Genomic DNA, 25,420 nt, shown 5'->3' with positions numbered 1-25,420 from the left:
GCCCAAAACCAAATGGAGCGTCCATTCAGAGAAGCTGAGCAGAAGCTGTCCCATGTAGCAAAGAAACTGTTTTAAAGGTGATGATGATGATTTTTCTTTTAAAAGCACTATAATCTAAGGATTGGCATTCAAACGCAATGGGATGTTACAGATTTGCGCAGACAGATGGGTTAAAGCCTGAAGGGACTGGGTTAGTGAAGCATCTACAAAAGCGATCAAAGTCAGCCTGTTATTTGGGAGACACAGCCTAAGAGTATCCTGAAAACCTCCATTCATCTGCAGATGGTCAGGCACAACCTATTACCCGGGAGTCACATGGCTCCAATTAAAACGAGACTACAGGGACAGAGAGCGTTGTATGCGAGACACACACTTAGTTCAGGTAAATATCTTGGATGAAAAGTGAACTGGCTAACATGTTCCACTGACTGTATTTCATATAAAACAACAAGGGGCATAGTTTGAGTAATCTAAACCATATGCTCAAGTTCAGATTCAGTTTACACAAACTGCCAAGAGGAGCACAGGATCCACACGAGAAATGACAAACATGTGGCTGGCCATCATGGATAATTTTAGGCCACATCTAAGGGCTGATAATGCAGAGAAATGGCAAAAGGTCTTCCGGCATGACTCAGATGTCTGAGCATCAGACAAGGCACAGAAGAATTTCCTCTCGGTTCAAAATCTCATCTCAAGATTTAACAGGTTTCCATTAACGCTCCGCACTGATGAAGAAGCAATTGCCATTTATAACAGGCGTGAAAAGGTCACAGAAATTGAGCCCTTTGATATATGACCTCATGAAGGACAACGAGAGAAAGGCAGAAATGAGTTGCACTCTTACTTGCATCAATTTCAAAGGGTATATGATTAATCACAAATGTAAATTTATTAATTGTAAAAAGAAACAGACAGGAAATCATAACAAGGGAGGATGTGATGATTTTTTCCAGGGAGTGATATCGCCGAGCTATCAGCTATGCTATATCTCCACATCACATCTCAGAGCTAGACACAACAAATCCAGAACACCTCATGAACCCTGGACAAAAGAAAGCCATCTCATTCCGATGCCCTCGAAAAACAGCAGGGAAAACCAGCAGACTGGTGCAAAAGGAGGCTGCGACTAAGGGAGAGAAAAAAGAAACTGGAGTGGTGTGGAAAGTAGCATGTGGTCAACAGCGTCCAAATATAACTATGTATAAAACAGAAGCAGGATGACAACATTTGACCCTCATTTCTTTCAAATCATGTTATAAGTGCTTTTTCTTTGTATCTCGGTTGATTATTATGACATTCACACAATGGCATTCCTGCTTAAAACCATAATAGTCCTACACAGGACAAAAAGAAAGAAAGAAAGAAATCTGATCCATTAGGATATGGACTACACAAGACCTCTGAGGGTACCTGGTAATACCTCACACCAATACTTTATTTGAATCCATGAAGTTACAGGTGATTCAGTCTACAATCAGTGGACAAAGCTCTTAACAACAAGAACCTCCACAACAGGTTCATCTGCACAATAAGTCCAAGGCTATGGAGCTGGAGCATATTCATGAGACACATACTTCTATTAACTGTTTTTAAAACTGTATCCAAGTACAAAGTACATGGTTATTAAGGTATTTGCATCTCACAAAAGTTTCATTTGATTAGAAGAAGAGAACGAGCTTGCCTGCGTCTCCTTTTGAGGAATGTAAGCCCACGCACATGAACAGAGTCCTTTTTTAATCTTTTTTAAAACTAGCACGAAAACTAAGGAAATTTGTTTCTGGCCAATAAATCTTATACCGTTGGAAAGCTTTTTTATTTCCCCTTAATGGTGCCACATTTGTAAAGAAAATGACTTTGTGGGTTGAGCAGCAGAGTTGAGTTTGTGGGTTACACTAATGAAAAACTTGCCAAATCTTCTCTGTCAATGCCAAACAGCTCATTCTGCTGTTGGTGCCGTTTATTAGTTTGGATGATTGAAGTCTGGAAAAAAAAAATTTGGAGAATAAATTTAACAATTTATTCATTGAACAAATTTGCTATATTATATAAACTGCCAGGCCTGATTTAGCTCACTGCTGAACAGGGGCGTAATTTCCAGGGGGGTTAAGGGGGTTATGACCCCCCCCCCCCCCAATAATCAGACCCCAACCAATATAACCCCCCAATAAAATTATGAATTATCTTGCATAAATAGGCTGCTGATTTTGTTTACTCATTTCAGGTATTACCAGCAAAATAGTTGCATGTTTAATCATCTGGGAATTTACCCAGATTTATTTATTTATTTACACGGAGATCTTGACCCCCCCCAATGTTCAGCACAAAGTTACACCGATGCCTCTGAATAAATATAAATGAATGTTGTCTAAGGAGCTTGGAAAGAAAAGCGTCTGGACTTCTTTAAGTTGCTTGAAGACGTTTCACCTCTCATCCGAGAAGCTTCTTCAGTTCGAACTGAAGAAGCTTCCTGAAGAAGCTTCTCGGATGAGAGGTGAAACGTCTTCAAGCAACTTAAAGAAGTCCAGATGCTTTTCTTTCCAAGCTCCTTAGACTACGATTAGACCTGGATGAGTGAGAACCTTCACAGACATAAATGAATGTTAAACGAGCAGGGAAAAGAAAGTACACAGACTGCAGACTGTGAGTGCAGAGCACCCACTGGTTGGTATTCACTATCAGACACAGGAATCCATAACCAGCAAGCTATCAGTCAGCAGGCACATGCACACATTTATACACATACCAGCCTGTCAAATACCTATCACCAACAACTTACAATGTCCAGTCAACACCACTGAAAGGAAGGATTGTTCATAGCTAGGAAGTGATCAAGAAGCTTTCCCAGCATTCTTCAAGATGGACTCTGACTTCTTCACATTTCAACTTATCAATGAGACAGTGTGTCCTCTTTGTGCAGCCAAGGAGAATGAACTCAGTCCCACAACGTTCGTCTTTATGCTCCAAATGTGACGATGAGCTCAACTCAAAAGCGAAAACTAATATATGCTGGCAAGATGATGCTAGATGGTATTCTGAATTCTGCTTATTTACTCCATCTATAATGCACCCAGTCTTTTTTAATATTCGTACCAAAATCTCAACCAAAAAAGTTGATAGAGTATTAAAAGCATTTTGCTTTAGGAACCGAAATCACAAACTTATGATTCCTTTTTCTTCTAGCAGTCAGAAATATTAGTCCTCTCTGGTTAATATGATTTTTGTATTGTACTACAAAACTGCATTTTTTATCATCACCACTCTCAGATATCCTGCTTCACAAAGTGATTTTAAATATGCATTAACTGGAATTTATGCCTCTGTGCTAAATCTACACCACAAACTAGAGCCCAACTGATATACTGGCCGATATTAGTCGGATTTATGTCGGACTATGTCAAATTTTTAAACAGTTTTTAAAAAAGAATTGGTATTCATCTTAACAGCGTAATCAGTTCATCAGTGCAGCATGCAACAACTGGTTGTTGTACCATTTAGTGCCATCAGTTCTTCCTTTGCATGTTCATCTACTTCTATCTGTTAAGAGTGGATCGACTTGGACAGACACTCTACTGCCAACTAGTGTTCTGGAGCCATATCTGTAGTGGAACGGAGGAACGGCAGGCAAAAATATAAACACTGGCAGCATAAAAGTGTCTCCCACTTGAGTAAAATAAGAAGATGTATATATAGAAGTATAAATCACACATTAGTCTCCACTGTGCATACATTTTCAAATATCTTTTCCTTTTTAGCAACCATTACACAATCTATTATAACACACGACGACATCTTGCGCACATCTCAGCACTACTGAGCAGCAGAGGAAGCTATGACAGTTTATCCAGCACTGGTTTCTGGGGCAGTAGGTGAGTTGAGATTTCACTGCAGATGAAAGAAAGAGGGGACTGCATGTGATAAGAAACTAAAGCTGTGGTGTAGTCAAGTGCAGTCAGGTGGAGGACTGGATAGCGCTTCTCATAGGGTGCTCATCAGAAGAACATTTCAAAGGATCCCTGTAGCCTCACAAGGTCTTTTACAGCTCAGCTCTCGGAAAGGCATCAATATTCCCCCAGGGCTGTCTGGTAACTGTCAAAACCCCAGAGTTGACTTTAGGAGAGCTCACCTCAAAAGGGGCTACAGCTGGCTTTGAAGAGAGTTTCTACCCTCTTGACAGAAGACTGATATATCAAACCTGTACTCGCCTTCACGTTTCCTTTAATATTATTTGTGTTAAGCTGAAAATAATGTGAAAACTCTTTCAAAATAATCCGCAGCTGTATAACTGCAAACAACAGCCTTCTGTTAGACGAGGTGGTTTTAGCTAAACCAGAAACTGAACTTGAACATCTTGTTAATGACTGCTTCCTATCAATGAGGCTTTGCGAAAACGTGCAAATCTATGTAGACATCCTGAAGTGTTTTACAAAATTACCATTACCTAATGTCTGCGGTATTTGAGATCTTTCTGGAAAAGACGTTAAAGATAATCTTCAGAACATTTTTATGTGGCCTGTAGAGCTATTATCGCTTACAGCCAGAGCCAAAGTTACGGCACCAACCGAAACAGGAACAAAAATACACACTGCACAATGACTCAAACGGTTAGCCACCACTCAGAGACAGCAGCCTGGATGCTGTTGATGCACAGCTACTGCCACAAAATAGAAACAAAGAGGAGATAAGCAACAACGAGGCCAAGGGATCAGACCACTAGCAATGAAGTCATCAGTTTACACAAACACCCCCCCACACACACACACACACACACACGCAACATGGCGAGGTCTGGGAAGCCAAAAGCTACTGTTCCTCAGTAGAGACAGAGAAAACAAAGGAGTCTAAGCAGGAATAGTATCAGCAAGGTGACCTTCGCACGTGGATGTTAGAAAATAATGAGTCTCCAGGCTTTTCTAGGTAGAGAGATTGTGCCAAATACATGTCATACTCTCTGGCGGTGATTTTCAGGCCTGCTCAGCTAATCAATACATTAATCATCCCTTAAGCCCCCAAAAGGCAACGTTCCATCAGAACAGTTCACCTATTTTGATACACACGAGAGCCTACCAGAGAACAATCCCCATGGGACCACAATGCATATTTGGCAATTAAAATGATCCACTGCCCATAAAAGCAATACAATAATGCAAATAGCTGTTTTATGAGCCAGTGCAGGCTGACAAAGAGGTAAAGCATGGATCTACCTACAGGAAGGTCACACAGCTACTGCACGTACAACAAGAGCGTCCGTATCAACCTCAATCATTCCTCAGCCTCTCAGTGGAAATCATCGGGACCAAAAGATTTCAGCAGCTATTTATGATTTTTCAAACACTTCCTGTGACCAACACTGAGATGCATATGCATATGGACTGCATATGCAACAAGGGTGCAGAGTTTCCCCCACAACTCAATCAGCAGCCCATTAGGCTTTTTAATCCAAAAATGGGACAATAACCTTCTACAACCAGAGGAGGTCACTGTGGAGATACCCAGGAGAATGTCACGAGGTGGGGCACAAAGAATTTATAACTACAAAAACAAAAACAAACAAAAAACTCCCCCGAAAACCCAAGAACAAAATTGAACCTAATTTTCTATCTCAACCAGCAAGTTAAAAAAATAAAAATAAAAAGGAGACAGTCGTGTAGCGCAAGAGAGATACAGGCAAGACAGGTACATTCAAAAGAGCGTAATCACCTCACGGGCCTGCGAGTGGCTCTTTAAACAGACAGTAAAGTCTAGGTGCTGTACAACACATGTCAGAGCGCTGTATTTCATGGCTAAGCTCTGGGCTTAGCTGATCAAAGCCGTGCCACTCAACGCCACCAGACTTTGCGGCTCAGGCATCCGTCACACTCCTAATTAACTCAATGTTTCTCTGTTGTCCCCTGTGAAGTTTTCATGAAAAGAACAACCACTTAGCCGGGGCCTTCCAAACTGCAGTAGATTATCCGATGTGTCAGGAAATGAAGGCCAGCCACAAAATGCTTTCTGAATCTGTGAAACCACTTCCCCTGCCCATGCAGCGCTGATGTGCAGCATGGGAGGGAGACCAAACAGATGTGCGAAAAAATGCACTTAAGGATTTATTGCATGTATAAATGAATGTAGTATACCTGAACTAGCTGACAGGAGTAGTTTCACATCATAAAAAAAAAATAAACCATTTAAAAATTAATCAACTGCTTTTCTCCACTAATGGCGAGTTATTGTTTTGTAGAGAAATGTTTCTCAGAGGAAAGCAAAAAGATCTTTGATGGAGCATATTAAGCAACTAACCCTTGCTATCAGACACACCATGTATATATCAATAAAATTAGATATACTGGCCCTTTTCAGTCTTCTAATAGGTAACATCGCTGGATTCATCAATCAGTTAAATGGCAGGCTTCTGTATTCAGATATAGGTCACACATACGGCAAATATTCCCACAGTGACAGAAAAAGGAAGAATAAATGGGGACATTTTGCATCAAGTCAACTATGTCAGGGGACCTAATATAACAGGTCGGGCTTTATTTTATTTAACATGGCACTTATATGTTGATAGCCATTTTAACATCTTTTATGTAGTTATAGGAACATATCCTTATGCTATTTTAGTAAATCGATCAGAAAACATGAAACTAATTTTTTAAAAGGGGTGATCATATGTGGCTCACCTGTCTGAAGCAATATCGTTTTCTATTACATCTAATCAATCTCGTCTCTCCACACTGAATAATTCATGTTATATGAAATTACTACTGTTGTGCCACATGAATAAAAGCAACTCTCTCTGTTTAGAGAAGCTTCGTGGATTGTTTCTATTACTTTCTGATGAGGAAAAAAAATGAATATCTAGCTTCAAAACTAAAATTATAGCCATTACAAGCTGAACTGTGACATGTGAACTGTCAAAGTTTGGATATAATAAGCAGTTTAATCTGTAAGAGATGTTAAGCTGCAGGAAATATTGCATATTACAAATGAAGTTCAACACAGTCAGGTTTTCTTTGCCTTTCTTTGTCAAACTAGCTTGAAAAAACCTAAACCCCAGTTGCAGATAACAGGGATCACAACAGTGGTTGGCAACTTTTTCAGTTAAGCCAGGCTTTGTGTTCCAGTGCTTTGCACCCTCATATAAAGATAGGTGTTTCTCAGGTCATGTGACTCTTCCTCTGCACAAAACAATCCCTATAAGTGTCCCTTACTTAAATGAGAGAAGTTATAACTTGGTGATAAAAATATGTAAATAACACAAAAATACAACAGTAAAAAGCAACAGTTTTACAGATAAGACAAAAGATTAATGCTACAGAAGATTGTTACTTTTGGGAGTATTAAAATCAGCATTTTAATCCAAGTGAACTATTTTATCACTGAGTGCTGCTGTTTTTTTCTAAGGTGACAGCTGTAAATGAGTAATCTCACTTTGCAGTACACCCCTCGCCTTCTAGAAACGTCTGTATATTGTGTATTGTATCTTGTAGTGAACTTGCAGGTCAAACATACATTTCCAAAACACTGTTCCTTTGTTGTGAAGTGACTGATCTCCATATGTGTTTGCTGGATGAAAACATCCTCTGGCTCTGATTAAACAGGACCGGACGCTTGTAAACTTTATGTTTGTGTCAGAATTTACCAATAATTCATGCTTCGCTGTTACAAACATCTGCATACGGATTACTGTAACTCAGATGAACACGTGCTAGTTTCAAGAGTGATCGGTACTAAATGAATACACACCTTGATGACTCAGCAAAAAGGTAAATTCAGCATTATTGTTACAAAGCTGAGACCCTTCCTGCAGCGTGTTTAATAACTCTCGTCCATGGGTTTTCACAGTTATCTGTGAGGACAGTGGAGGAGAATCAACAGACCCTCCCCCAGCCCTCTCTTGCTGGTGGTCCTCCATAAAATCCTATCTTGTCCCTCCACTTTTCCCCCCCCCTTTTTCATGCCTCAGAGCACCCCAAGAGGGAATATGCTTTTAATGAGTGTCCCCTTTCCCCTGTCCCCTGGGCCATTTTCTCCTTCACAAACCCAGCCTCATAGCTCTCTTCATCCCCTCGTGCTCGTTCATTTCAAGCACTCATTGCAAATCCTGAGTCATCCGAGGAAAATGAACACATTTAACTTGAGTGGCAGCTAAACAAACAAAACTCTACTTCGCATGGCATTTGTGTTTTTTAAACAAGAAAGCACATTTGCAATTGTTTTCAGTTTCCACTGAACATCTGCATAATGCACTGCATCACGGTCTCAGGATTATTTCAGTACTGGGATTTGGGAGAATTGCAGAAAATGTGCATAACAGTGAAAAATGCTACAGCAAACAGAATTTCCTAAGAAATGCAAAGAAATACGATGTGATCTTCAGTCCTTAAAACTGCAGTTGAACTAATTCAATTATTTTTTCACAGAGACGTTGGATAAAACCTATAAACCTACAAACTTCCTATCCTCTCATCTTTACACTAAATAGATCAAAGCTGTAACCACTCTAAACAATGGCTTGATAGCCCACAGATGAGTGCCACATGCGAGTGGGGCCCACAATGGCCACTTAAAGGATTTCTCTCCCTTTTGCAAAGTCTCCAAAATACAAAGACTCAGGTTAAAACGAGTTCCGCCACAAATTGGTATTCCTGGCTTTGAAGCTCTCCACAACTGCTGACAAAGATGCCCTCAACGCGATGGACAGAAGAAGCTTTTGGAGGATTTCGATCAAATGTAAACACACACCTATTATCAGCCAGCAAAGTGTAAACACACAGTGAAGTCGCAGGAGGCCTCCTCTTCGACACAAGGCGATCAAATACAAGGATGAAGTGGAAAAAACAACTCTCTGTAAACAGACTGCGCCCACAGAGTAACTGTTGGGATCCAGAGTGGTCCAGATTACTTTCGATACAGTGTAACTTAGTTTTCCAAGAGTGACAAAGCTCACAATTTCTATATTTTGAGATAAATAGGTTAAAAGCTGTACTAGCACTCCTGGATGGCTGTCGGCAGTTATGCAAAGGAACCTGACGTGTGATCTATTTTAAGTGACTGGATGGGTTTTCAAAAAATAGAAAGACTAAAAATAACCAAAATCACTCAACTTGGGAACAATAAAGGTTACAACAGATCTGGAAAAATATTCATAATATGAAAAATGGCAAGCATCATGCAGTTAACTTTTAGGAAAGAGAATTAGACGGTAGAAGGGAAAAGGCAAGCACTAAATTTAATCAGGCAGTACCTGGTGATCGCTTGTTACTGCGCAAGGGCATCATGTAGGACTGCCGAGGCAGCAGAGGTGAGGAGGGGAGAGACATGGACACTCCCTTGGCAAGGCTTAACCTGAAAACTTCATCCTGTGCATTAGGGAGACCACTGCCAGGCCCCTGGGGCTGGGGGTTTCCCTCGGGTGGGAATCTTCTTTGGACACTATGGCTATGAACGTCACCTGTTGAGGAGAACCACAACCTTGTTACTGCGTTTACAAAGCACGACCACTTCTGCATGCCATGAGACAGAAAGAACGACTCGATCTAGGCAAAGTCTGATATTTTCATAACCCTTTTCAATGTTCGTCAAGCCTAATCAGCACAAATCTTAATCTTGAGTGGGATGGACCAGGGAAACTGCCCTTTTTGTCAGTGTAAAGAGGATTTGCTGCACATTTCATCCCTGATATATCTTCATATATAGAGCAATTTCAATTGTACCTCTCAGTTTTTCTGCATGACAAAGAAACGCTGCCGTAATAAATGGAGGAAATCTGTCAGCACGATTAAACTGTAAAAATAAATGTGTAAAATTACAGCTGGCTTGTTGCCCAGACTGCCTGTAACTATAAAACAAAGATTTTGTTAATTAACAGAAAGTGTTCGGTTTTTGTTTTTAAACTTTGGTTTAGTATGCACAGCCATGGGGGACGTCTGTATCAATAAGAAAAGTTGAAAAAGAAATACAGTTAAAAAGATCAAATTTATGCCCTGCCTCAAGTTTTTCAAAGGCAGGCAGGACTGGACTCTTTGCTGGACCGATTCTGGCCCCTGAGCCTTATGTTTGACACTCCTAACATAGACCCCCTGACTTTAGGCTTACCATATTTTCTTACTCTGCTAGTGTCTTTTGGATTTTTGTGTAGGAAAAGACTTGAAGCTTTGAGGGCTACTAAACAACCAATGTATTGCAATATGACTCTTAACGCTGACTATTAGCTGTGTTTACCAGTTATTGGTTTGCTTCATCTTGTCTCACTAATTCACACTTTCTGAGCTTGGGTGACTTTACTCAGAACCACAGGTTGTTGTGGTTGACCACATGTAGATGTAGTCAGTTTTGTTTTGTTCTGAAAGAAAATGCTGAATCCACTGAATATTCAATATGTCTGAACTTTTGATCTTCTTAAATTCATCTGATTAAACTATACTGCTTCAATATACACCCGTTTCACTGCTAAAACACGAAACACCCTTGTTAAATGTATTTTGGGCCAGTGAAATGGTGTCTTGCCATTAGAAAGCACATGTTTCCTGGGTTTTAGAGACTCAACTCTGCAAAATTTTACAAGGACAGCTCAATAAATGTTTTTTTTTATAGTTCTAGTTATAATTTAGTATTTTAAAAAAGTATCTTAGAATGAAAAAAAACCCCTTAGTTTAAACTTTAGATTAAAAAATAGACCTTGGGGCTGACACAAATGAAATCATGTACCAAAACATCTCTTTTACTACCTTCCTGACTCTGAATGCCAGAAATGAAAAACCTCAGAGGAAACCTTGGCAACCTTTCCTGCAGCAGAAAGCAGTTTGGTTCCCACAGGATGGCATTTTTGAATGTCAAAAAGACATACAGCTATCAGGTAAAAAAAAAGAAAAAGAAAAAAAGACATCCAAATCCTTCAGCTTTTCACAAGAAAAGCAAAAGTCCCTTTTTTAAAATCATGACCGCACAATTTTCAGTTCACCAAATGAGTTTCCACTTTACAGTACAGAGTCTTTTACATCTATTTAGTGTCTGGGCAATCATTTTACTGTTGTGCAACCTTGTTACACAGGCAAGTACCACAGGTTTGAATAGAAAAATGTTCTGGTCTCTTACTGATATTTTTGGAAATTAAAATATTGAACATGAATGAGCTTTCAAAGACTCAAATGCTGTTAGAAAATTACATCAAAGGAGTGGAAATGCAACGCCAAAAAACATCGAAACATGGAAATTAAAAGGCTTTCATGACCAATTCGGCTGTCAGCCTTTCACTAAATTTTACTGTCACTCGTAAACAGACCACTAACATGCTAATGGATATTTCATAACAACAACAAAAAACCTCCCTTGGAACTCAAGGTTGGAAACCTGAAAGACACATGTAGCATGGATGGGCAAACACTGCAAGGTTGAAGTGCACGTCCAAGCTTCCACAACCATCGTGCAGCGTTCCTTCCCAATTTGAGATTTGCATCCATGCCAGCACCCTGGAATGTGCTTTACCCAGGAAGCTGAGCAGTGTAGCCCACCTTCGAGCCCTCTCTTTGACAACCACCACATCTGCTAATCAATAGGCACGGCCTCCAGCCTACTAGCAACAATTAAGAGTCGTGTCAGCTGAGATATCCCAACAACCTGCAGAGGCTTCAGCATCTCAGGGCTAAAAGAATTCACGTTTTTTCCCTGGAACTGTAAAACTCAACTATCTCAGAGGCCTCTGGCAAGGATACAGAATGCATATAACATATCAAACAGTCCAGGAAAAATATACGTACAGTTACAGCCTTTCAGAAAATGTGCTGGTTAGGCTCCTGATAATTCTCTCTCCACTGACAAACAACATCCCCACTAATAGTAAGTTTTGCTGAACTTGGCCCCAGTTTTCTCTTACAGTCAAGAGATTTCTGGGGTCCATTCAGGTCATAGAAAGGACTGAAGGAGAAATAGCTGTGAAAAAAATGACTGCAGAAATTTGGAGACATTAAGGAAAAGAGTGAAAACTGTTGGTTTTCAGTAAAAGGACATCAGAGATAAGTCTCTCACAAGGTTGCTGGAACGACAAACAAGGACGTCTGGTAGAGGTGGGGGGGAAAACATCAAAACAGACCTGGATGTCTGAAAAACAAGGTCATATAATATGTATTTAAACCAGGGATCATGGGCCTGTTAGAATTTCTCACGACCCTGGTACAGATGAGAACATTACGTTAGTGGTGCAAACACGGTTGTGTGTCATTGACCACAGAGTAGAGATAATAGGCAATTCACTAACTACACCAACTGTTCGTTCTTAGCAGGTATTTTATGGGAAAAAAGCTTGTGGTTTCGAGAGGCGAGTTTCATTTTCAGCTCTTTATCTGTACTGTTTCCTTTTTCTCTCTGCGAGGCTATAACACTGACGAATTCAAAGCTGGGAAAACAACAAGCCCTTATTATTTTTCATATGTTTACTTTGAAAACAAGTGTTGCATCCCCTCGTCTTGCTGAGATCCTTCCATTTTGCCACTCAGCTAGTTACAGTGTCTGTTTGTTGCCCACCACCCAAACCAGCCATGTCAGCTGAGTGTCTCTGACCTAAGACTATAAAAACATTTAAAACTGGAAGCCGAATCTATTGATGTTGTTTTTAGGCAGACAGTTGTAGTAAATCACAACGGGCACAAACAGGGGAATAAAGGCTGAAGAAAAGGACTATATTTCAAGCTGTGGTAACATAAGAAATTATGTTTTAGTGCATTACGCATTTCATCGCATTTCATCTTTGTTTTAAAATATCCAGCCCTGTCAGATACGTTTACCACAGAGCTTCAGTTACCGTGTCACAGCCTCGTTCATAAGTGTTTCTAGCAGCTTCATAAACCAAACCTGACAAGACTGAGACTTCAAGGAGGTAAAACTGGCTTTTTTGCTCTTACCAGAGAACATCTGCCTGCACAGGTGGGCCCTCATAGGTGCAAAAACAGAGCTGCTCCTTGATGACTAATATTAAAAACACGATCCTTGTTGAAAATATATGACTGTACATGTTTTGCTGCCTCTAATCTTGATGAAAGTGCATTATGCACACTTTTCTGTTTCCCTTTAAAACAAAATATCACAATTTAAAATTGATCTCAAAGGTATCAAAGCAGTTAAACGTTCACTTACAGAGGCACAAAAGCACAAAATCACTGGCTGTTTAGTTCAGCTTGCAGATTATTAACAACTGCAGCTGCCGTTTGTGCGCTCAGGGTCTCTCCACAATCCCGTTCAGTGGAGTGTGACGTTTGGCTGTGAGCTTCAACTCTCCATGTGGCTGCCAAGCAAGACTCCCAGGGCATGCACCTAGGGGTCTCTGTCCTGGTCTGTGCATTGTCTGCACCCATAACACTTTACTGATAGTTTTTCAATTGAAGTAGATTTTGAAAAAAATAAACTCACACGTAGGCCTAGATATTTCCTTACCTATCAAACCACAGTAATACTGTGCATCATACACAAAAGCTGTTTCCCACAATCTCTAACATGACTTTGCTCAGTACCTCAGTAAGAGTTTGATCCCTAAATGGAAAAAAAAGTCTTGCTTCAGTGAAAACCAATCCTGCATGGAAAGACCAATCTAGGCACAGCGCCGGCTAATAGCAATGTAATCTATTTTGCAGATTTAAAGTTGCCCACTCATCATTGCCACAAATTAATATGTATGAATTTATCAACCTCAAGATAATACCCAACTAGCAATACAGATCATACGTCAGTACACCGAACGAAATAGTAACTGCCGTTGTGGTGAACCACAGTAATGTCAATTAGCTTTGGTTAAGTTTTCAAGTCTTCAGTAAATTAGCGCTGACTCCTGTCTGTAGCCTGAGGTTTGAAGACATCACAGAAGACTCGAATGCGAGAGGGAAACTACTATTAGCAACCCATGTCTCTCTTTGGGGATATGAGTTCCGCCGGTCTGCTGCGCTAATCAGAAACAGGGACCCGTTTTCTCCACGCCTCTGCCTTACCAGAGGGGACACAAAGCTGTCTTGTTTTTTTAAAGGGCTCCTAAACAAAGAAGAATGCCAGAGACAGGAAGCAGAAAGGCCGCAATGACACCTCTGCATGCCTGCAGACATGGAAAAAAACCTGTGAATGATTCAAAGGTCACCCAGCGAAGGCCAGGACCTGTCGTTACCTTGACCTGAGTGGGACCCACTGCACGCACACCGACAGAGACACTTTAAAGGGTCCTTAGGGGAGTGTGTTTGTGCATATAACTGTGACTGTGGGTTATGCAAACAGAGATGAGACGATGCAAGGAAACTAAGTTGATTTCTCCCCAGTGGGGAGCATTTAACACAAACCATATGACAAGCCTTGCATTTCTGTTGCTAATCCTACATTAATTAATTACCCCAGTGCGCCTGGGGTTAAGGCACTGACCATGTCCACCACATACATGACCACAGAGCTATGGTTTATTGTCTTTCCTCATAATAATTTCTTGAAATCTTCAACTTCAACTTGGCTGTTAAAGCATAAGATGTGAGTGATCTGAAGATTTTAATGTGAAACTACTTTTCATTACATTTGCGTTCTCTTGTGCAGCCAATTACATAACGTCTAGAAAACCTTAGGGTTGCAGTGCATGTAATGAAACTTTACTTTTTAAATAATAATGAAAGAACTATCATTTCTGATTCTGTGCTGGTTAATGATAACTGCAGCAGGGTAAGGCACACGCCCGCCCCTATTTAGAAGGAAGCACTATTCCAACAAAGTCAGCTCCTGGTTACGCAGTAAAAGCTGCCAGCAGGTCGTGGCCGATACAGATTTCAGCCATAATGCATGTTAAAGAGATTATGACAAAGTTGTAATTTTGGTAGTTGGTTCTGAAAACAAGAAGCGCCACATAAAAGCGTGTCATCCCAGTGCTGGTGGATAAGCAGCAGCGTGTCATGGTGACTGCGCTGCCATCTGAGCGATACCAAGTAACGCAGGAGGACACAAGGACAGAAACTCGCCAGTGCTATTTCAGTTACTTTCCAAAACCCTGGTTGGGGCAAGGCCTGCAATTTCAACCCCTGCTGTGGTTCAAGAAATCAGCCCTTTCTAATTATACCATGCTGGCCCAGGATGATGTAAAAATGATTACAGTCTCTTGCATGTTCTTTCGTCCTCATCAAAGTGAAGGTCCAGAGCCCACGAGGACATGCCCAACCCATAAAAACAGTTCGATATTATTTCAAGATACTGATTTAGATAAATATACATTAGCATACAAATCAATTATTTGACCAGGTCAAACTATGACAACCTTTAATGCTTATTCCAACAAATGTTCCAACTGGCTGACTCCTAAGTTTGCAAGAATGCCATAAAGATGGAAAAACTATCATTTTTTATTAAAACTTCATAAAAGGAAACTCTTAAAACTGAATAAATGCTGATATGAGTATGGGTTAAAACTGCAAAAGTATTTTAATTATGCATGTGGATAATTTAGGCCTTCATGTTTCTTTCTGCTGCAAACTGATTACATTATATAGTCATGCACAAAGGCTAGTATGCAAAGTGATTAGCCATACTAAAGTCGTATCACTACAACTTCAAATTAATACTTTTTTCCCCCCGTGTGTCCAATCTCATTTCCACTTCTACCTTTCTGTTTACACCGCTGGCTCATTTGTAATCGCCTGAAGTGAGTCTGTGCAGTGCATTTCTCCTTTTAAATCTGTGCAAACAAATCCGATCAGTCACTCCTTGTGAGCAAATGCATTTGCCTTGTGAAAGACACGGGCCTTTTGCATTGTCCTACAAAGGTATACTGCTTATGTAGCTTATTTGCCTCTACTACCATACAGTAGTTCACTTCACTGTTAAACAGGATAACTGTCCAGTTATCTAGCCAAGTGCCAACTTTGCTAGATACCTGGACTTTTTCTCTTACACCAAATTAAAAGCATGCCAATTTGCCCAAACATATCAGGACAGTCTGTCACCTACATCCCTCTCTCTTTCTATAAAATGACATTTCCACACCAGTTGCTTCAAATTTTCACAGCAACCTTGTCACCATTCACAGACAATGAACTAGATTAAACCCTAATGAAGGGAGGGATGCATACTGACTCATTGGGTTGTGATACTATGTGATGACCGACACATTTCTCAGTGAACAGTTAGTATACGATATATGCTACACGCAAAAAAAACAATTTACCAAAGAAACAGCATTGTCTCTATTAATTTATCAACTTGCCTGCCCCCAAAATATAAAGTTTACAGTGTAAACTATGACATAAGTCATTGTTGAGATAACAAGCCACGATACGCATTTTTCCCCCCTCTGCACACATACTGTACAAAACTACAAACTCAGTCAAGTATCAGCTTCTCGCCAGTTAATTTTAAGCCCTACACACAAAATGAAGAAAGACTATAATTAATGCAGATTCTTTCAGTCAGCACACAAAGCACGATGACCATGGAACAATCCACCAAAGAAGAGAATTCTTTCGCTAGACTGAGTGCCAATGTGGATTTACTGTGTACTTCCGAGACCAAGGTGACAGTCTCACAAAAGCTGTCATGGTTAACACACAGAAACCCGCAGAGAGGAGAGAGAGAGAGAGACAGACAATAAAGGATACAGAGTGGGGGGAGGGTCCTCAGTACGAGTCATCTATAGTGACGAAGGACAAATCGGATGTAATATGTTAATAAGACGCAAAGCTTTCTGGTTTCCAGTACCAAAAAAAAAGTCATTTGAAACAAAAATTACTTGTTGCGGCAAAGTAATGCAACCAATCTGGGAAACACTGAGGAGGCATCATTGCTTTCCCCCATGAGGCCCTTCTCATTTCAGACCACTTTACTCAGTCAGTGGTAGCCATAGAAACGGTCAAAATACTGTACAAGGCAGCCTGAGAAAAGGCTGTAAAACACAGACTGATAAAGTGATAAATAATAAATCCCACCGACTTGTTAGCTCTCTTGCTATGGCTTTTTTGTTTCGGCTTTTCAAATTTCAGCCCAGGTTCATTCCTGAAATAGTGTCATGTGTGACATCTTGGCAGGATTTTTCCCATTTCAATGACTTCCTGTTTGCTACAATTAAAGTAAGGCACTAACATCCTCCCCACGGCCACGCCGCAAGATTTTAATTTTGCCTGCAACCATCAAATTTCATTAAGTTTTCAAACTCTCTAGAGATATTCTTCTCTTACTTGTTTTTACAGGATTACTTATCTATAAGTGCAGTCCCTGAGGAGAGAAAGCAACTCTGACAGTGTCTTTAGTTTTAGCTTTTTAAAAACAGGAAAGCTTTGATTTAAATGCATATGTACTTGGTAATTAGGTGCTTTATGCAATGTTAAGATGGCAAAGTAAGACTGCAAAGGGTTTTGGAGCTAGAAACACTAAGATTGTGCGATTCGCTCTCTTTCCTCTGAAACACAGCTCTGCAGTAGCCCGAGCTCTGGAATGCCTTCCCCATTGGCCCCTGGGGAAGTGTGACTGAAAGGGAGGAGTATGTGTGGGTCTTGGGGGAAAAGAGGAGGAGGAGGTGAAGGGTAGCACTGGGCAGGCACCATGACATTTCCCATTCCTCTTCACAAATTGCCAATTTAAGTGGGTATGGGAAAAAGATATGAACCAGACAATATCTTTGCCATGTTTTATTTTAAGATTTGTGACAGGGAAGCAACCGGAATGCCAATAAAGGGACCGAGAAGCAGCGCAGAAAGACAACAACCCACATATAAGCAGAAACACTAAAATGAAGTAGATATTAAATTATACATTTCTCACTGAATAGGAAAGCCATAACCAAAAACCAACAAATAACAACAATGCACTTTTTTCCTCAGAGCTTGTCTGATATCCTGAGGTGGAAATCAAAAATACAGACAATGTTTGACATAAACACAACAGACAATTTCACAGAGCTCAAAGTTTTTTAAGCATTTTTCCATTTTTTTTTAAAGTCATCCAACCACAGAAAAACAGTCTCTGGTCAGTTTACTAATTGAAAATTCAATCACTCTTATTTTGATAGTGCAGTCACCAGGTAACTCTGGCCCTTCATATCCTGTGCTTTCCTACAGACAGGCTGACCAATCAAGAGTCTTTGGACAAACTTTAACTCTTACCATTTTGGACAGAAAGTTATAATTCTAGCATTTATTCATTGTTCTGCTCTTCTGATTTGCTCTGAGGATGAAGGGAACACTAACTAGAACCTTCAGCAGGTGCAGGACTTCTTCATGTGCGACCAGGACAAGTTCATGAAGTTAGATTGTAGCTGGTAATTAAAGGCTGAGGCGATGCAGGGTCACTAGGGAGGCAGCTGATTATACTGCTCTGTTATTTGTCACAAAGAAATTAGCAGTAAAAATATTTATTGAGGTATATCTTATAGAGATCCTTAATCATCTAAGACAGATTTGCCTACTTTAGTGTACACTTATATGCGTGCACGTACTTGAGTGCATGGTCTGCTCCACATCTCTGCCAGGGATCTTTGCTCTGAACCAGGGGAGGTGAAATTAATTTACCCAAGTGGCCACATGAGAAACTGGGACTGTTGTGGAGGGTCACACCAAGAAGCTTATAAAGAGATAAAATGAACAAAGCAGAACAGAGTTTAGCTTACTGATGCGGCCCTCCACAACAGTCCCAGTCTCTCATGTTGCCCGCACCTGCAGCTGAACTCATAGTGCTGATAGCAGGCCTGCCTTGACCAAATATTTTCCTTACCAACTGTTATCTGTTAGTTAATGCAATAAAGAAAAAAGGCGCCTGTTAAGGACACAAAAGTGGTAGTGATTCTAAATATAGTGCAACAACGAGTAGGGAGGTCACACTAAGTGGATAATGGTGCACTACTTGCATGTCTGAAATCATGTTTGAAGTCAACAAATTACAGGTGAACGTGATCTTCCTGCGACTGCCTGGTCCAAAACCTGTACCATGTAGGGGTTGGTATGTGCGAGCAGCAATGGCTATCGTGACGAGTGTCAGACAGTTGCCACCTTCTGACACATTCCCTAAGAGTTACATGCCTATTACAGGGATCACAGGTCTTATTTCACAGTCTCGATTATCTTTTCCCCCCCCAATTTAGAAGCTTTTGTTCCGTTAAACAGCACATTTCCCTTTATTCCTTTGCCCAATGTGTGTCTACCTGCCTATATATGAAAAGGGGTGGAAATCAGCCTCCGCACGTGCAGGCAATTTCACATTAATGAAGATTTATAGAAGATGACAATGGGTACACTAGAATTTATGAATCCAATGCACAAGTCTGGGTGTCCACAAAGATTTATGCATCTGACAGATTAATGATGGTGTGATTCTGCAAAGTGACTCTGTGTGTGTGTCTGTGGGGTGGGGGTGGGGTGGGTGGGGTGGGGGGGGGCAGAAGTGTTTTTGAGTTAAAAAGAACGAACAGAGAATCTTTGACGACCTCTGGTAGCACATACAAAATAAAAGGGTATTTAAGTCAAACCTAAATCCTGCAATGTGAAACATATTGTGTTGCCAAGAACAACAACAGAACCACTTGCAGTTTTCTAATTAGACAAACAGAATGCAGAAGGACGCTACCAATCTATTTCACAGGTGCTCCAGCTGGTTGCTTTTCCTACAAAGAAAAAAAAATAATTACACTCTTTCAGATTAGCATAACGCAGCCAAAAGACAAAAAAAAAGAAAACAAAAGATGTACATGACACAAATGCAAATGTTTTACCATCCATGGAAATCCAAATGAGCCCAGTGTCCATGCTGAGTTGTCGAGGGTTTGACCTCATTTCATCAGAGCTTTAGAATAAATTATGGCACATCCACTGTTGACAGTCTTGGCTGGAGAGTTATTGATATTCATGCTGGTAGAATCATGTTTGAATGTCTCTCTGCAGGCCTCCTCAGTACCCAGACTAGACAAGTGGGACACTGTTCACTGCCAGACTACAGGGTAAATATCCCTCTCGCCTCCTATCCATCCTTGCATGACACTAATCAGCCTTTTGAGTGAACATCAGGGAGTAAGTTGTTTTCTGTGCTTTAAATTTTTTAACTTGAGTGGCACTAACACTGCAAGAGGTGCATTCTTAATGAATTATTTATATTCTATAGGTGCAGCGAAGGACTTGTAAAGAATATAGCTGTAGTGTCAGGGTCGACTGGTCAATTGTTTGGTCAATAGACTCTCACCTGAACAAATTCTCACTGGTCAGAAAAGGTCTAAATCGATAGCTGTGTAAGACTGAACCGATATCTTTGGCAGTAGTAGTGGAGACCACCTTTAGAAGAAAAAAAGAAGAAGGCCTTTTATGAACTCCCCTGCATTTTTGCAACTTTGGAGTCAACCATACTCAGAAAATCTGTTAAGAGTCTAAGTTTAATGTTTAAGTTTACATTACATTGGCTTCAAACTAATTGGCATCATATAAAAGAAGAAGATCGGTGTGTTTGAACTTGAAAAACTAACAAAGCTGACATTATTTCAGCATAAAACAACAATTTAAAAATAATTTATTATGCTGAAAACACAAGCTTTTAATGTCTAATATCAATTTAGGCCAACAAGGCTAGCAGATATTCTACATTTTGTTAGGTACACTATCAAGGTAATGTAGTCTGTGCTACACACAACTAATTGGTTAATGATTATAATGATTATAGACAATTTCAGTCTAGTGAGATTTTCTTTGGTGGACTTTAGTGTTCTTGTGTTTCTCTCTGATCAATGGTCCAGGTACAGAATGTATTGTTTTTTTACCGATGCAATTAAAAATGGCTGATTTGCGGTGCTGCTGAGCAACTGACCCATTAATCTTTCCACAGTAATACCATAAAAAAATTCTTGCATGGGTTTTACATGGGGGTTAATTGCAACGGCATCTTCTCCAACTCACGGAAACAGCTGTCACACAGGACAGATGGACAAGCCTAGCACACGCATCTAAGCTATGATCAATCATTTTAATACTGTGAACAGAGCTCGGGGAGCCACACTGCTGCAATGTGGATGAATTACAATGCTGTCTGATGAGGGATGGACATGACTTTACAGCTGTCCCGCATCTTTTTTTCCCCCTGACACTTCTGTAAAAACCTACAATTTCTCACTTTTATCTGTTAGAAAAATTAAGAAGCAGCTCTGAGACAAAAGTGGGGTTTATTTTCAGACACAAGTGCAAAATGTGGTCTGGAGACCTAGGTTGCCATGGAGATGTGGTTTAACAACAGATTTAGCTTGCCATTAGCACAGACCATTAGGCACAGCTTCATCTGGGGCCAGGTGAGGTCATGAGAACACCAGTAACCTCTGGACAACAGCCTGTTCGGTAATGTTAAATGGACAAGGATGCGGCACAAAGGCTGTCCACCAAATCCTTGCAAAGAGCCTAATCCCATAAGCAAACAAGGACCAGCGAAAAGCTTGCAGCTTTGTACCCTTCACTGTCAGTGGGAAATCTGTGCAAATTTAGCTTCAATCAATCTTGCCTCAATTCATTCTCAGAACAGAAGGAACTTTTCAACAAGCACGTTTAATTTGAAGATTAATAATATATTTAAAAGTAGATAAACCATTCGGGCACCAAGCAGGTCTTTTTTAGGAAGATCTTCAACTGCATATACTTCCAATTTCAATTCTATGCTTTTTGTCAGTTTTGAGCAAACTTTGAGCCGACAGAGTTTTCAAATAAAAACCGATCCAAAAATAACACATTTATTAGAAGACTTTTTAATGTGAAAAGGAAGCACTCAATGCAAACTGCTCCTACTTGAAGCGGTTATCCTCTGTTCCTTTGAGGGTGGGCACAAAGGAACCAAGGTCATTAGTTCAGGCTGCTGCAAACCCTCCTGAGCTAAGGATGGCAAGACATTCATCTGCAGGCACAATTACAAAAAAGGAAAGAAAGAAAAAAGTCTGTGTTCAGAAATGCAGAACAGAGCGGCACAGAGCAAAGTAGGTTTAAAGAGAAAGAAAGGGGGGCCCCCGAGCCCAGGACTGAACAGAGTTCTCAACAGACACCCACACAGACTTTTCTGAGAGTCAGACACTGTGACAGCATGGGCTGGTGTCTGCAAAGAGATGGCAGCAGATGAGAAGGAACCCAACCCTCAAAACGCTTGGAAAAATATCAAAGCGAGGCAACGAACAGCTGGCACTTTGTAGTATCTCCTGTGGGTGACATGATCATCTACTGCATAAAAGGAACACTTTAGGTACTTATTTAAATCACAGACAATGGCTGAGGAAGGTATGAAAGCAAAACGGAGGAGAGGAAAAAAAAATTAAAAAAAAAATCAGACAGAAGGAATGTGTCTGCCCAGGAAGGTCACGCTGTAATTAGAAAAACCTGTGGCCCGCTGACCTCTCCAGCCAATGAACTGTCATGACAGCCACTATCACCTCTTCAAAGACCATGTGAAAACACACGGGCATGTTAACTGATAAACTGCTTTTTCTAGTCTTTGAAGTAGAAAAAACTGTTTGCCGACTGATGGGTGAAGGGTGAGGAGTGAGCAGAAAGAGAGTGGGATAAAAGGGGGGCGCTATCCACGCACTGTTGCTGTGCTGTATATGCGATCGCTCACCGATTTTGCAAAAGACTGTATTTAAACAAAATTTTTAAAAAGTCACTGTGACGTCGCCTCCTAGTTTGGGAAGTCATATTTTGAAGTCGTGAGTTGAGCAGTCTGGAGGTCGTCACCGTGTTTTTTGACAATGAGTGAATCTGTATCCTCTTTCAGAGAAAAGCTGTGAACGAATGAATGTAAAAGTCACAAAGGCCATACTACCGTGACCTCTTATCACTTTAAACTTGGCCAAGTCGCATGGGTAGACACCCATGCGACTATGACTGTCTGTGCCTCCGACTTGGATCTGTATATGCTGAAAAAAAACTTAATCTCTCTCCAAAAAAAGGCAACTTGTCAACATGAATCTAACATAAGCAACAAAAAATAAAAAATGCAAAATTCCAAGAACATCATCACTCTTTGTGCTCAAGTGCTATAATTTACTTATTGCACATTGAGATGTTTATAAAATACAGTTTTATGATTACAGTTGCTTAGCTGTTAATATGACCTGAACTTAGTTTGTGTCTTCCAGCTGTTCCTAGAAGTCTTTCTTCTGACTACAGACACATGTGCACCACAACAGTTTATTACTTATAGTAATTTCCACTAAATGGTGATAGGATTAACGAGGATCTACCAGAAAATGTCACTGTAAAGCAGAAGCAGGTGAGAGCTTCCTTTTTTTGTTCTTTAAAAAAATGTTACGTTTTGTGCATTTCAGTGTCAGGGCGAAGAAAAAAGAGAAGCGCCAGACTTGAGGTTGTTATTAAAGTGCAGGTTGTTAATATGTGCTTTTCCTGGAAAATGTTAGACAGCTTTAACAACCAAAAATAGCTTGACAATCCAAAATGTATATATATGGAATGTGATCAAAAATGATAACAACCATCACTCTTAAAAGTTCTTCATTATGTGATGCTAAATGTCCTGCTCCTAATGTTTGTTGTAGCAAAAAGTAACTTCGAGGTGGGCCAACCAGGTTCACTGCTTTTCCCTGGAGCCCATATTTTGCTTTTCAGAAGGAAAGACAGGGAGTGTCTAATGTGGATACACCTGAGGTTTGTGGGCATCTGTGTCTGCATGTGTGTTTGGGTGTTTGTGCATTTGCACATGAGTGTGTGTCTAAGTGAAAGATGTGGTTTGAGCTACGCCCTGCTAATCGTTGCCTGCTGGCTGTGCAGTGCTTTGATAGCCATGTAGGTCTGTGCACTGAATGGTCTCCTTTGTAAATCAGGTGCATTCTTTCTCTACCATTTTAGGTCCTACCGCAACTGCCTGGACATGAAAAACTACATAAACATGACTGGGAGCAAAAATGGGAAACAAAAACCCATTTCACACCTATCACCAGTTCTCTTTGAAATAAAAAAGACATTAGAGGGGAATTCAAACACAACTGTAGAGGCGATTTTAAAAGCCTATTTATCACAGATTATTTAGACAAAAGCTGAAGGTTATCACTATAGGCAATCTACAGCCTCATACCTGGAAGAGGATTTTTTTAAAGTGGTAAAATCAAGAGGTTATGACAAAAGAGACAATGGTAATGCTCTGAGCTTTACATATGATGGGTTAATCCAAGGATATTAAGAATGTATTTTCAGATTGTTTGACACTCATTTATTTTCTGGTTGTTCTGTAATGGTCACACAGCGAATGAGCTCTGGAAACTACACTTCCTGTAGCTGGATGTGTACAGACTTCACACCTTTTTTGTTCAACAGATTAACCTTACATATACTCACAGAGGTTTTCTTTACGTTTTCTCACAACCACAGGCCAAGGAGGTAGCGTTTCTCCAAATGTCTGCGGATAATATGTATAGAGAAGAGCCTGCCACCCAGCTGTTCAGTGAGAAAAATACAGACAGTGAGGTACTGGAACTTGTGGCAGATTCTGCACCTAGTGGTGTTTGTTAATGTCTGAGTGGAGTGTTAGACATCACGAGACGGTGAAAGAATTTGCTGTGATCCTAAACTCGCACATGAAGACTGCACCCAGCAGTAAAGAACAAAGGCCTCAGAACCTGGGCCTCACGCACCGACATCACGCACATCCTCTGCAACCAGACAATGAAACAAAATTGGAGGGCGAAAGCAAGTTTGTTTGAGTGTTTTCATTCTGAACCGACGCCATCTCAGAGCAAAGATAAGCGGGATTTTACATTTCCCTGCAACAACAAAAAAAAGCTGCCTTTGTTTGAATGAAGAACCTTATATCAAAAGCTCCTTTATGTTTGGACAAATAACTCAGCCACCTGTGGTTATTGTTTACAGAGGGAAGTCTTCCCCTAACGGTAAAATAATCCTAATGCGGCAGCTGTAAGAGAAAGAACTGCCTGGAATCTCTGCAATGCCAGCTGTTCTTCTAACGCTGTACCTCAACAGAGAGGTGATACATGAGTATGCAGAGCAGAGCTTACAATGAAATTCACAATAGATGTGAAATTTTACAACATAACAAACCAAAAAACTCTTCCCCTAAAATATGATTCGCTTTTCTGGCGCCTGCCTTATAAGATTTCATCTATTCCATCATCACAGCAGTATTTAGAAATCAGAAAGCCACCTAAACAAAAATCCTGCTTTGTTAACCAATTTGCTGTTGTCTGACCTTTAGCAACAAATCACTGTTTTATGTCAAAACACCCAAGAAGAAAGTGCAGAGACAGCACGTACCATTCTCCGCCACAGCTGAGGCAACAAAGTTCTTAATGCCCTCTCTTTCTCTCTCAAACACACACACATAGAATGACCAGTACTTCGAACGCGGGTCTTTTACATCACTTAGATTCCATAAATTTTTCACTTAATCTTCCTGAAATTCAAAGAGGCTGCTCAGGCCGTGAATCGCTTTGAAATGGAATTAAAAGACTTAGAAATTT

General features: G+C 40.4%; 1 protein-coding gene across 7 annotated transcripts in view; it reads right to left on the bottom strand.

The window, feature by feature from the left end:
• tanc1b (tetratricopeptide repeat, ankyrin repeat and coiled-coil containing 1b) overlaps positions 1-25,420 on the bottom strand; it is a 119,624-nt gene that overhangs the window by 78,993 nt on the left and 15,211 nt on the right. For 5 of the 7 annotated variants that reach the window (XM_019352504.2, XM_019352508.2, XM_019352506.2 and 2 more), the window contains exon 3: positions 9,233-9,439. The exons of the other annotated variants lie outside the window; for them this stretch is intronic. In XM_019352504.2, coding sequence (XP_019208049.1) covers positions 9,233-9,439 — 207 coding nt within the window. The remainder of the gene's footprint in view (positions 1-9,232; positions 9,440-25,420) is intronic. 7 annotated transcript variants of the gene reach the window in all.

This window comes from Oreochromis niloticus, linkage group LG16 (genome assembly GCF_001858045.2).
Source record: "Oreochromis niloticus isolate F11D_XX linkage group LG16, O_niloticus_UMD_NMBU, whole genome shotgun sequence".
In the NCBI taxonomy this organism is placed as follows: domain Eukaryota; kingdom Metazoa; phylum Chordata; class Actinopteri; order Cichliformes; family Cichlidae; genus Oreochromis; species Oreochromis niloticus.
This window is presented reverse-complemented; position numbering and strand designations above follow the sequence as displayed.